Source organism: Anolis sagrei, chromosome 10 (genome assembly GCF_037176765.1).
Source record: "Anolis sagrei isolate rAnoSag1 chromosome 10, rAnoSag1.mat, whole genome shotgun sequence".
In the NCBI taxonomy this organism is placed as follows: Eukaryota; Metazoa; Chordata; class Lepidosauria; order Squamata; family Dactyloidae; genus Anolis; species Anolis sagrei.
Window position 1 is genome coordinate 32,700,401 of NC_090030.1, and position 12,216 is coordinate 32,712,616.

The 12,216-nt window shown below is 46.6% G+C and overlaps 1 protein-coding gene across 1 annotated transcript in view; it reads right to left on the reverse strand.

The window, feature by feature from the left end:
- ABCB7 (ATP binding cassette subfamily B member 7) overlaps positions 1-12,216 on the reverse strand; it is a 130,465-nt gene that overhangs the window by 6,562 nt on the left and 111,687 nt on the right. The window contains exons 14-15 of the mRNA XM_067471682.1: positions 10,346-10,449; positions 6,965-7,072 (exon numbers count right to left, since the gene is read on the reverse strand). Of these exons, the coding sequence (XP_067327783.1) occupies positions 6,965-7,072; positions 10,346-10,449 (212 nt within the window). The remainder of the gene's footprint in view (positions 1-6,964; positions 7,073-10,345; positions 10,450-12,216) is intronic.

Genomic DNA, 12,216 nt, shown 5'->3' on the forward strand with positions numbered 1-12,216 from the left:
AGAAGAGCAAACCACTGACCACCTGCTGCAATGCACCCTGAGCCCTGCCACATGCACAACGGAGGACCTTCTTGCGGCAACACCAGAAGCTCTCCAAGTGGCCAGATACTGGTCAAAGGACATTTAATCAACTACCAAGTTTGCAAAATTTGTGTTTTTTTTATCTGTTTGTTTTGTTCTGTTAGAAATGTAATTGCTGATGACACGATAAATATAAATATAGCTGGGTGAATCCATCACTTGGACGCGGTGCAGACCATACTCAAAGTGGACGATGAGTTAGATCTGTATATTCAAAACACAAAATGTGGTCCAATTCCACACAGGTAGGTAAAGGTAAAGGTAGTCCCCTGACATTAAGTCCAGTCATGTCTGACTCTGGTGTGTGGTGCTCATCTAAATTTCTAAGCCGAAGAGCCAGCGTTGTCCGTAGACACCTCCAAGGTCATGTGGCCAGCATGACTGCATGGAGCGCAGCAGGTAGAGAGATACCCAAAAGCATCCCAGCCATTCAAACAATGCAAGCTTTCCTGGAGAGACGTCAAACCAGAAGCCAAGCCAAGGAAACAAAGGCAATCTGGACTCTTTGCTCAGGCAAACGGCACTGGCAGGTTCCTGGAAGAGCTGAACCAAAAACAATTCCGAGTAAGGAGAGGGCTCCAAAAGCCTTGCCCAAGCGGTGGGCGAATATACAGTTGGCACAGAGGGAGAAAGAATTTTCCACAGATGGCGAGCAAGTGACCAATTCAAGACAAAAGCACAGAGGGAAGGTGCTCCAAAAGCTTTTCAAAACAACCAAATGGTTGTTAGCTTCTGCTGCTCCGACTTGTGGAGGTTACGGTGACATCCAAAGCACCGCACTGATTCCAAATGGTTGATAACGGAGGCTCCCAGCCTGACAACAGCTGCTGCATTAACACAGTGGGGCAAATCAACAGGATTCTTTATGCACAGAATCCAGAATCCCAGAACGGTTTCCGCCCCTCCAGAGGAACAGCGGACATGAGCTTCACTGCACGACAGCTCCAAGAAAAAGGCAGGGAACAAAACCAACTTCTGTACAAGGCCAGCGGACCTGATGGGATCCCCGCTGAAATCTTTAAAGACCTGAGCTGACACAACTCCTCCACCAGCTCATTGAAAAAGTGTGGGTTACCGAGAAAATCCCAGCAGAGTTCAAGGATGCCACCATCATCACCCTCTTCAAAAAAGGAGAAAGAACAGACTGCGGAAACTACAGAGGTGTCTCCCTTTTAACCTCCGCTTGGAAAATCCTCGCAAGAATCCTTGCAAACCGCCTTCTGCCCCTCGCAGAAGACACCCTCCCAGAATACCAGAACAGCTTCTGCCCCTCCAGAGGAACAGCGGACATGATCTTCACTGCACGACAGCTCCAAGAAAAAGGCAGGGAACAAAACCAACCTCTGTACATGGCATTCATTGACCTTGCAAAGGCATTCGAGACAGTGAATCGCAACTCCAACCTGGCCGAAGAGGTTCTCTCACAAATCCCACAACAACAAACCAGGGATGAGCTTGCAGAACTGCCTAGTTTGGAAGAAGTCAGTAATGCCATCAGTCAACAAAAAATAACAAGGCCAGTGGACCTGATGGGATCCCCGCTGAAATCTTTAAAGAGGGAAGACCTGAGCTGACACAACTCCTTCACCAGCTCATTGAAAAAGTGTGGGTGACCGAGAAAATCCCAGCAGGTTTCAAGGATGCCACCATCATCACCCTCTTTTGAAGAGGGGAAAGAACAGACTGCGGAAACTATCAAGGTATCTCTCTTCTAACCTCCGCTTGGAAAATCCTCGCAAACCGCCTTCTTCTCCTCTCAGAAGACACCCTCCCAGAATCCCAGAACAGCTTCCGCCCCTCCAGAGGAACCGTGGACATGATCTTCACTGCACGACAGCTCCAAGAAAAAGGCAGGGAACAAAATCAACCTCTGTACATGGCATTCATTGACTTTGCAAAGGTATTCGAGACAGTGAATCGCAACTCCAACGTGGCCAAAGAAGTTCTCTCACAAATCCCACAACAACAAACTAGGGATGAGCTTGCAGCACTGCCTAGTTTGGAAGAAGTCAGCAATCCCACCAGTCAACAAAAAACAACAAAGCCAGCGGACCTGATGGGATCCCTGCAGAAATCTTTAAAGAGGGAGGACTTGAGCTGACACAACTCCTCCACCAGCTCATTTAAAAAGTGTGGGTGACCGAGAAAATCCCAGCAGATTTCAAGAATGCCACCATCATCACCCTCTTCAAAAGAGGGGAAAGGCAGGATCATCAAGTTTGCAGGCAACACCAAATTGGAAGGGAGAGCCAAGACTCCAGAGGACAGGAGCAGGATTCAAAACCATCTTGACAGATTAGACAGATGAAGGGCCAAAACTAACAAAATGAAGTTCAACAGGGACAAATGCAAGATACTCCACTTAGGCAGAAAAAACGAAATGCAAAGATACAAAATGGGGGACGATGCCTGGCTCGAGAGCAGTACGTGTGAAAAGGATTTTGGAGTCCTCGTGGACAAGTTAAACATGAGCCAACAATGTGATGTGGCGGCAAAAAAAGCCAATGGGATTTTGGCCTGCATCAAGAGGAGCATAGTGTCTAGATCTAGGGAAGTCCTGCTCCCCATGCTCTATTCCGCCTTGGTTAGACCATACCTGGAATATTGTGTCCAATTCTGGGCACCACAATTCAAGAGAGATATTGACAAGCTGGGATTTGTCCAGAGGAGGGCGACTAAAATGATCAAGGGTCTGGAGAACAAGCCCTATGAGGAGCGGCTTAAGGAGCTGGGCATGTTTAGCCTGAAGAAGAGAAGGCTGAAAGGAGGTATGATAGCCATGTATCAATGTGTGAGAGGAAGCCACAGGGAGGAGGAGGGAGCAAGCTTGTTTTCTGCTTCCCTGGAGACGAGGTCGCGGAACAATGGCTTCAAACTACAAGAAAGGACATGAGGAAGAACTTCCTGACTGTGAGAGCCGTTCAGCAGTGGAACTCTCTGCCCCGGAGTGTGGTGGAGGCTCCTTCTTTGGAAGCTTTTAAACACAGGGTGGATGGCCATCTGTCAGGGGTGATTTGAATGCAACATTCCTGCTTCTTGGCAGAATGGGGTTGGACTGGATGATGGCCCAGGAGGTCTCTTCCAACTCTTTGATTCTATGAGAAAGGTGGTATATAAATATGGCAAATAAATATGGAGAGTGTGTGTTGTATGCTTTTGTGGTTTCGTCTTCCTTTCCTCTCTTTGCTTTCTTCTCCCTTCTTTTTTGTTTGGCTGGCTAGACTGTAGCGCCTTGAGAGCTTTGGGGGCAGAGCTGCTGGCGTTCGTCCTTTTTCGGTGCCGCAGAAGTCTCTCACTTTGTGGCGGAGGCATCCCAGCTGTTCCATTACCACTAATGAGCCAGTTTAATAGGGCCTTTTTTTTAAAAAATCCAGTAATTATCATTAACGCCAATACGCTGCAGTGTTGCATTTGCTCTGCAGGAAAGAGATGGCGGCAGGTGGCGGAATCCACCCCATTGTATGAAAGCCCGACAGCGGAGGCCGGTCGTCATTGCTTTCGGGGTCCCCGTTTGACCTCTAGCCAGCCATAGATAGATATATATGATTCACACACAGAGAGTAAACAGCCACACAGGAAGTGATGTCACTCCCGTCCCTTTATTTTGATTTATCTATATAAATAAAAATGTAATGTTCGTTTGTGGGATTAACAGAACTCAGAAACCAGTGGGCCAATTGACACCAAATTTGGACACAAGACACCTAACAACACAATGTATGTCCTTCACTAAAAAAATGATTTTGTCATTTGGGAGTTGTAGTTGCAGTTTGGGAGTCCTCTTGGATTCATCGCTTACGCTTGAGGATCAGGCATCGGCGGTGGCCGGGATGGCTTTTGCACAATTGAGACTTGTGCGCCAACTGCGACCGTACCTTGCTGATCTGGCCAGAGTGGTCCATGCCTTGGTCACCTCTAGACTGGACTACTGTAATGCGCTCTATGTGGGGCTGCCCTTGAAAACGGCTCGGAAATTCCAACTGGTCCAATGGGCAGCAGCCAGGATGTTAACTGGCGCTCCTTACAGAGAGAGGTCAACCCTCCTGTTCAAGGAGCTCCACTGGCTGCCGTTTATCTTCCGAGCCCAATTCAAGGTGCAGGTGCTCACCTAGAAAGCCCTAAACGGTTTACCTGCGTGACCGCATCTCCGTTTATGAACCCACGCACTCTCTTCCTTCATCCGGAGAGGCCATGCTCGCAATCCCACCTGCATCGCAGGCACGTTTGGTGGGGACAAGGGACAGGGCCTTCTCTGTGGTGGCCCCCTGACTTTGGAACACCTTCCCCAAAGACATTAGACAGGCCCGCACACTGGCAGTCTTTAGGAAGAATGTGAAGACCTGGCTGTTCCAATGTGCCTTTCCAGAATAGGAAAACTCCAGTAAGCACTTTATTCGAGTCCCAGAAGCACTTTATCAGAACTTTAAGATTCTCTGCACACTGCACTTCCTTGAAATCCGATAGATCACCTGTCACATCCAGCACTTTTTAATCTGTACCCATTACTTGGCCCGGCCCTGTTTTTATGGTGTTATGCTGTATTGTTTTGTTGTTTTTACTGTTATTGCTTTAATTCCCTTCTTGAAGATTGGGACCACATTGGGCCTCCTCCAGTTCCAGCAGATTGGAGGAGGGCCAATGTGGTCCCAATCTTCAAGAAGGGAAAAAAGGATGACCCAAACAATGACCAATGTCCGGTCAGCCTCACGTCGATACCAGGCAAGATTCTGGAAAAGATTGTTAAGGAAGTGGTCTGCAAACACTTCGAAACAAATGCAGTCATCGCTAAGAGTCAACATGGATTGATCAAAAACAAGTCATGCCAGACTCATCTGATCTCTTTCTTCGATAGAGCTACAAGCTGGGTAGATGCGGGGAATGATGCCGTGGATGGAGCGTACCTGGATTTCAGGAAGGCCTTCTTTGACAAGGTCCCCCATGACCTTCTGGCAAGGAAACTAGTCCAAGGTGGGCGAGGCAAAACTACGGTGAGGTGGATCTGGAATTGGTTAAATGGACGAACCCAGAGGGTGATTCTCCCCAAGGATTCCTCTTCATCCTGGAAAGAAGTGACGAGCGGAGTGCCACAAGCAGGGTTCCGTCCTGGGCCCGGTCTTGTTCAGGATCTTTATTAATGACTAAGATGAAGGGCTAGAAGGCAGGATCATCAAGTTTGCAGACGGGACCAAATTGGGAGGGAGAGCCAATACTCCAGAGGACAGGAGCAGGATTCAAAACGATCTTGACAGATTAGAGAGATGATTGGCCAAAACTAACAAAATGAAGTTCAACAGGGACAAACGCAAGATACTCCACTTTGGCAGAAAAAACGAAATGCAAAGATACAGAATGGGGGACAATGCCTGGCTTGAGAGCAGTACGTGTGAAAAAGATCTTGGAGTCCTCGTGGACAACAAGTTAAACATGAGCCAGGAATGTGATGTGGCGGCAAAAAAAGCCAATGGGATTTTGGCCTGCATCAAGAGGAGCCTAGTGTCTAGATCTAGGGAAGTCATGCTCCCCATGCTCTATTCCGCTTTGGTTAGACCACATCTGGAATATTGTGTCCAATTCTGGGCACCACAATTCAAGAGAGATATTGACAAGCTGGAATGTGTCCAGAGGAGAGCGACTAAAATGATAAAAGGTCTGGAGAACAAGCCCTATGAGGAGCAGCTTAAAGAGCTGGGCATGTTTAGCCTGAAGAAGAGAAGGCTGAGAGGGGATATGATAGCCATGTATAAATATGTGAGAGGAAGCCACAGGGAGGAGGAGGGAGCAAGCTTGTGTTCTGCTTCCTTGGAGACTAGGACGCAATGGAACAATGGCTTCAAACTACAAGAGAGGAGATTCCCTCTGAACATGAGGAAGAACTTCCTGACTGTGAGAATCATAGAATCATAGAATCATAGAATCAAAGAGTTGGAAGAGACCTCATGGGCCATCCAGTCCAACCCCCTGCCAAGAAGCAGGAATATTGCATTCAAATCACCCCTGACAGATGGCCATCCAGCCTCTGCTTAAAAGCTTCCAAAGAGGGAGCCTCCACCACACTCCGGGGCAGAGAGTTCCACTGCTGAACGGCTCTCACAGTCAGGAAGTTCTTCCTAATGAGAGCCGTTCAGCAGTGGAACTCTCTGCCCCGGAGTGTGGTGGAGGCTCCTTCTTTGGAAGCTTTGAAACAGAGGCTGGATGGCCATCTGTCAGGGGTGATTTGAATGCAATGTTCCTGCTTCTTGGCAGAATGGAGTTGGACTGGATGGCCCAGGAGGTCTCTTCCAACTCTTTGATTCTATGATTCTATGTAATGTTCATTTGTGGGATCAACATAACTAAAAAACCACTTGACAAATTGCCGCCAACTTTGGCTACAAGACACCTACTAACCCAAAGAGTGACCATCACACACACAAAAATTAAATTTGTCATTTGGGAGTCGTAGTTGCTGGGATTTATAATTAACCTACAATCAGAGAGCATTCTAGCTTCCCATCTGGTTAGGACCATCCAGCCACCCAAAACATTGTCCGCCAAGACATGATCTCATTGTCCCACCTTATTTTTAGTGGAAAGGCAAAATAATGTAAATATGTTGGCGCTCTTGGTGCGATAAAATCCATGCGCTGGAAACACATCAGGAATCCATCAATGTAGGAACACAAATACATTTGGGCTTAAGAAAGGCACAGTGCAAACCAATTAGTGAGCCCACCCCCCAGTGAAATTAATGGGGAATAATCCACTTAAAAGGCCAAAATGTAAAGTTCAGGCTCTCCCCTCCCACCAGGCAAACAAATACACAGGCAACATCTGATGCTGGTGATGGAAGTGTGCAGACTGTTTCCCCTCAAAGGGAACTTCCCACTGGAAAACCAGATCTCACCTGGTCCAGGACGATGATCTCATCCGCATCCACCACCGTCGACAATCTGTGTGCAATGAAGATGGAGGTTCTGTTTTGGATCATCTCTTTCATGGCGTTCAAGATGTTCTGAAATGTTAGAAAAATGTGTTACGGAGAACGTGAATGGGAAAGATCTATCTAAATAAAAATGTCATGTTCGTTTGTGGGATTAACAGAACTCCAAAACCACTGGACGAATTGACACCACATTTGGACACAAGACACCTAACAACCCAATGTATGTCCTTCACTCAAAAAAATAGATTTTGTCATTTGGGAGTTGTAGTTGCTGGGATTTATAGTTCACCTACAATCAAAGAGAATTCTGAACCCCACCAACGATGGCATTGAATCAAACTTGGCAAACAGTTCTCCCATGACCAATAGAAAATACTGGAAGGGTTTGGTGTGGAGTGTTCTTTGGTTTTGGAGTTGTAGTTCACCTACATCCAGAGATCACTGTGGACTCAAACAAGGATGGATCTGGACCAAACTCTACACAAAGACTCAATATGTCCAAACGTGAACACTGGTGGAGTTTGGGGAAAATAGAATCTTGGCATTTGGGAGTTGAACCAAACTTGGCACACAGAACTCCCACGACCGATAGAACATACTGGACATTGACCTTGATTTTGGGAGTTGTAGTTCACCTACATCCAGAGAGCACTGTGGACTCAAACAATGATGGATCTGGACCAAACTTGGCATGAATACTCAATATGCCCAAATGTGAACACTGATAGAGTTTGGGGGAAATATACCTTGACATTTGGGAGTTGTCATTGTTGGGATTTATAGTTCACCTACAATCAAAGAGCATTCTGAACCCCACCAACAATGGAATTGAACCAAACTTGGCACACAGTTCTCCCATGACCAACAGAAAATACTGGAAGGGTTTGGTGGGGAGTGTTCTTTGGTTTTGGAGTTGTAGTTCACCTACATCCAGAGATCACTGCAGACTCAAACAATGATGGACCTAGACCAAACTCTACACAAATACTCAATATGCCCAAATGCAAACACTGGTGGGAGTTTGGGGAAAATAGAATCTTGGCATTTGGGAGTTGTAGTTGCTGGGATTTATAGTTCACCTACAATCAAAGAGCATTCTGAACCCCACCAACGATGGAATGGAAACGAACTTGGCACACAGTTCTCCCATGAGCAACAGAAAATACTGGAATAGTTTGGTGGGCAGTGTCCTTTGGTTTTGGAGTTGTAGTTCACCTACATTCAGAGATCACTGTGGACTCAAACAATGATAGATCAAGACCAAACTCTACACAAAGACTCAATATGCCCAAATGTGAACACTGGTGGAGTTTGGGGAAAATAGAATCTTGGCATTTGGGAGTTGTAGTTGCTGGGATTTATAGTTCACCTACAATCCACCAAACCTCCCACACAGAACCCCATATGGGCCACAGCAACGCGTGGCAGGGGACGGCTAGTGTCAAATAAAAATAACTGTAATAAATACCAAAAAATAAATAGCAGAAAGAAAAGCTAAGAGAAAATAAAGTGTTCATGCAGTTTGTGAGTAGACTGCAAGAAGTTTATATTCCCAGATGGGCCATGCGCCTGAGCCAACCACCAATGGCCGCACAATCTCACAAATGGAGGTTAACAGGTAGTCTTTCGCAACAGACAAGGGGACTGGATTAGGACATTATTTTGACACCGACATTTCCATATTAACTGCTATAAAGCCCGACGCAGTTGCTATGGCAATGTCATGACATCTGTGTCAAAACCTCCTGAAAATTCAGATCCCGTGAATCGAAATCGACGCCAGGCCAGAGGGCAAAGCACACACCTGACTCGCATCATTGCAAAGGCGGCCCACAATGAGCAAGACGCTTCCGTGGCTTGCATTTATGCAAAAGTCATTCGCCAAACGCACCTAAACGGACACTCTATTATTCCTACATCTAATCTATCTGACAGATGGCAAGCTATTTAACCTCAGCAGACTGACAGCCAAAACCAAGGTTACAACAACATCTGTTATAGAAATTCAGTATGCTGATGACAACGTTGTCTGTGCACATTCAGAAGATCTACAAGCCACTCTTTGCGGAAGCATACGAGAAGCTCAGCCTCCCATTGAACATCGAGAAAACCAAAGTACTCTTCCAGTTTCCAGTGAACCAAACTTGGCACATAGAACTCCCATGACTGACAGAACATACTGGGCATTGACCTTGAGTTTTGGAGTTGTAGTTCACCTACATTCAGAGAGCACCGTGGACTCAAACAATGATGGATCTGGACCAAACTTGGCATGAATAGTCAATATGTATTTTCATTCACTGGACCAAATTTGGCACAAATACATTCCAAATTTGAATACTGGTGGGGTTGAGGGGCAGATTGATTTTGTCATTTGGAAGTTGTAGTTGCTGGGATTTATAGTTCACCTACAATCAAAGAGCATTCTGAACTCCACCAACAATGGAACTGAACCAAACTTCGCATACAGAACTCCCATGACCAGCAGAAAACACTAGAATGGTTTGGTCAGCATTGACCTTGAGTTTGAGAGTTGCAGTTCACCTACCTCCAGAGAGCACTGTGAACTCAAACAACGATGGATCTGGACCAAACTTGGCATGAATACTCAATATGTTTTTTAATTCACTGGACCAAATTTGGCACAAATACATTCCAAATTTGAATACTGGTGGGGTTGAGGGGCAGATTGATTTTGTCATTTGGAAGTTGTAGTTGCTGGGATTTATAGTTCACCTACAATCAAAGAGCATTCTGAACTCCACCAACAATGGAACTGAACCAAACTTCGCATACAGAACTCCCATGACCAGCAGAAAACACTAGAATGGTTTGGTCAGCATTGACCTTGAGTTTGAGAGTTGCAGTTCACCTACCTCCAGAGAGCACTGTGAACTCAAACAATGATGGATCTGGACCAAACTTGGCATGAATACTCAATATGCTCAAATGTGAACACTGATGGAGTTTGGGGGGGAAATAGACCTTGACATCTGGGAGTTGTCATTGTTGGGATTTATAGTTGGTGAACCCCACCAATGATAGAATTGGGCCAAACTTCCCACACAGAACCTCCATGACCAATAGAAAATATTGTCTTTCCTGATGGTCTTTGGTGACTCCTCTGATACCCTCTTCATGACCCCCCCCCCCCCCCCCGGGACCCACCAGTATACTCCATATTGACGCTGGAGGACGATCAACCTCGGACAATGAGGGATCACCTAAGTGAAGCGAAGTAAGTGACCCCATTCTAGGAAGGCAAAGTCTCTTACAGTGTGTCCCTGGGAGAAGATCTACGTCAAGATCAAGCCAGAACAGTACTCTATAGGCTTTGTTTACCTCTTCTGTAATTGAATCTAAAGACGACGTCGCTTCATCATAGAGAATAATGGCAGGATTCTTCAGGATGGCTCGGGCGATGGCGATTCTCTGTTTTTCCCCTCCTACAAAACAAAAAGTGACGCAAATGACGTTATTTTTGCCTCAAATTCCACTCCACATTCACAATTCAGCCGTTTTTTTCTCCCCCCAAGTGAAACCATATTTGCTCCAAATTTGGAGTGAGCTGGGTGATCCCTATCTATATAAATAAAAATGTAATGTTCATTTGTGGGATTAACAGAACTCAAAAACCACTGGACGAATTGACACCAAATTTGGAGGCAAGACACCTAACAACCCAATGTATGTCCTTCACTCAAAAAAAAAAAATAGATTTTGTCATTTGGGAGTTGTAGTTGCTGGTATTTATAGTTCACTTACAATCAAAGAGCATTCTGAACCCCACCAACGATGGTGTCTATGGCAGAGTTTTCAAAGTTGGCTTTGAGCCCATCATTCAATCTCTTTTCCTGCCCTCCAACATTCCGTTTTCCGTTCTTGAGTTCGGAGTAAACGGTGGTTGGGCATCCAGACAACGTCACCAGGCCAGCGGAGTTGATGGCGGAGGACCATCGCTTCAGTGCTGGTGGTCTTTGCTTCTTCCAGCACGCTGACATTTGTCCGCTTGTCTTCCCAAGAGATTCCGTTTTCCATTCTTGAGTTTGGAATAGAGCAACCGCTTTGGGAGACGGTAGTCGGGCATCCGGAGAACGTGGCCGGTCCAGCGGAGTTGATGGCGGAGGACCATCGCTTCAATGCTGGTGGTTTTTGCTTCTTCCAGCCCGCTGACGTTTGTCCACTTGTCTTCCCAAGAGATTCCATTTTCCGTTCTTGAGTTCGGAATAGAGCAACTGTTTTGGGAAATGGTGGTCGGGCATCCGGAGAACGTGGCCGGTCCAGCGGTGTTGATGGCAGAGGACCATCGCTTCAGTGCTGGTGGTTTTTGCTTCTTCCAGCACGCTGACGTTTGTCCGCTTGTCTTCCCAAGAGATTCCGTTTTCCATTCTTGAGTTCAGAATAGAGCAACCGCTTTGGGAGACAGTGATCGGGCATCCGGAGAACGTGGCCGGTCCAGCAGAGTTGATGGCGGACGACCATCGCTTCAGTGCTGGTGGTCTTTGCTTCTTCCAGCACGCTGACGTTTGTCCGCTTGTCTTCCCAAGAGATTCCGTTTTCCGTTCTTGAGTTCAGAATAGAGCAACTGCTTTGGGAGGCGGTGGTCGGGCATCCGGAAAACGTGGCCGGCCAGCGGAGTTGATGGCGGAGGACTATCGCTTCAGTGCTGGTGGTCTTTGCTTCTTCCAGCACGCTGACGTTTGTCCGCTTGTCTTCCCAAGAGATTCCGTTTTCCATTCTTGAGTTCGGAATAGAGCAACTGCTTTGGGAGACGGTGGTCGGGCATCCGGAGAACGTGGCCGGTTCAGCGGAGTTGATGGCGGAGGACCATCGCTTCAATGCTGGCGGTCTTTCCTTCTTCTTATTAAGGCTACCACAAGGCCGTTTTTTCTTTCCTCCCTGCAGACACAACTGCCACCAATATACACACTGCCTTGCTTTTGGAAAATTTAAAATCCATTCCGGATTTGGGAGGTAATTCTAGTAATTAACGGTTCTATAGGCGCCTGCCTTTTGCCATCACATCCCCAAGTTCACCTACAATCACAGAGCATTCTGAACTCCACCAAAGATGGAATTGAACCAAACTTGGCACAAAGTTCTCCCATGACCAACAGAAAATACTGGAACTGTTTGGTGGGCCTTGAGTTTGGGAGTTGTAGTTCACCTACATCCAGAGAGTACTGTGGACCCAAACAACGATGGATCTGGAC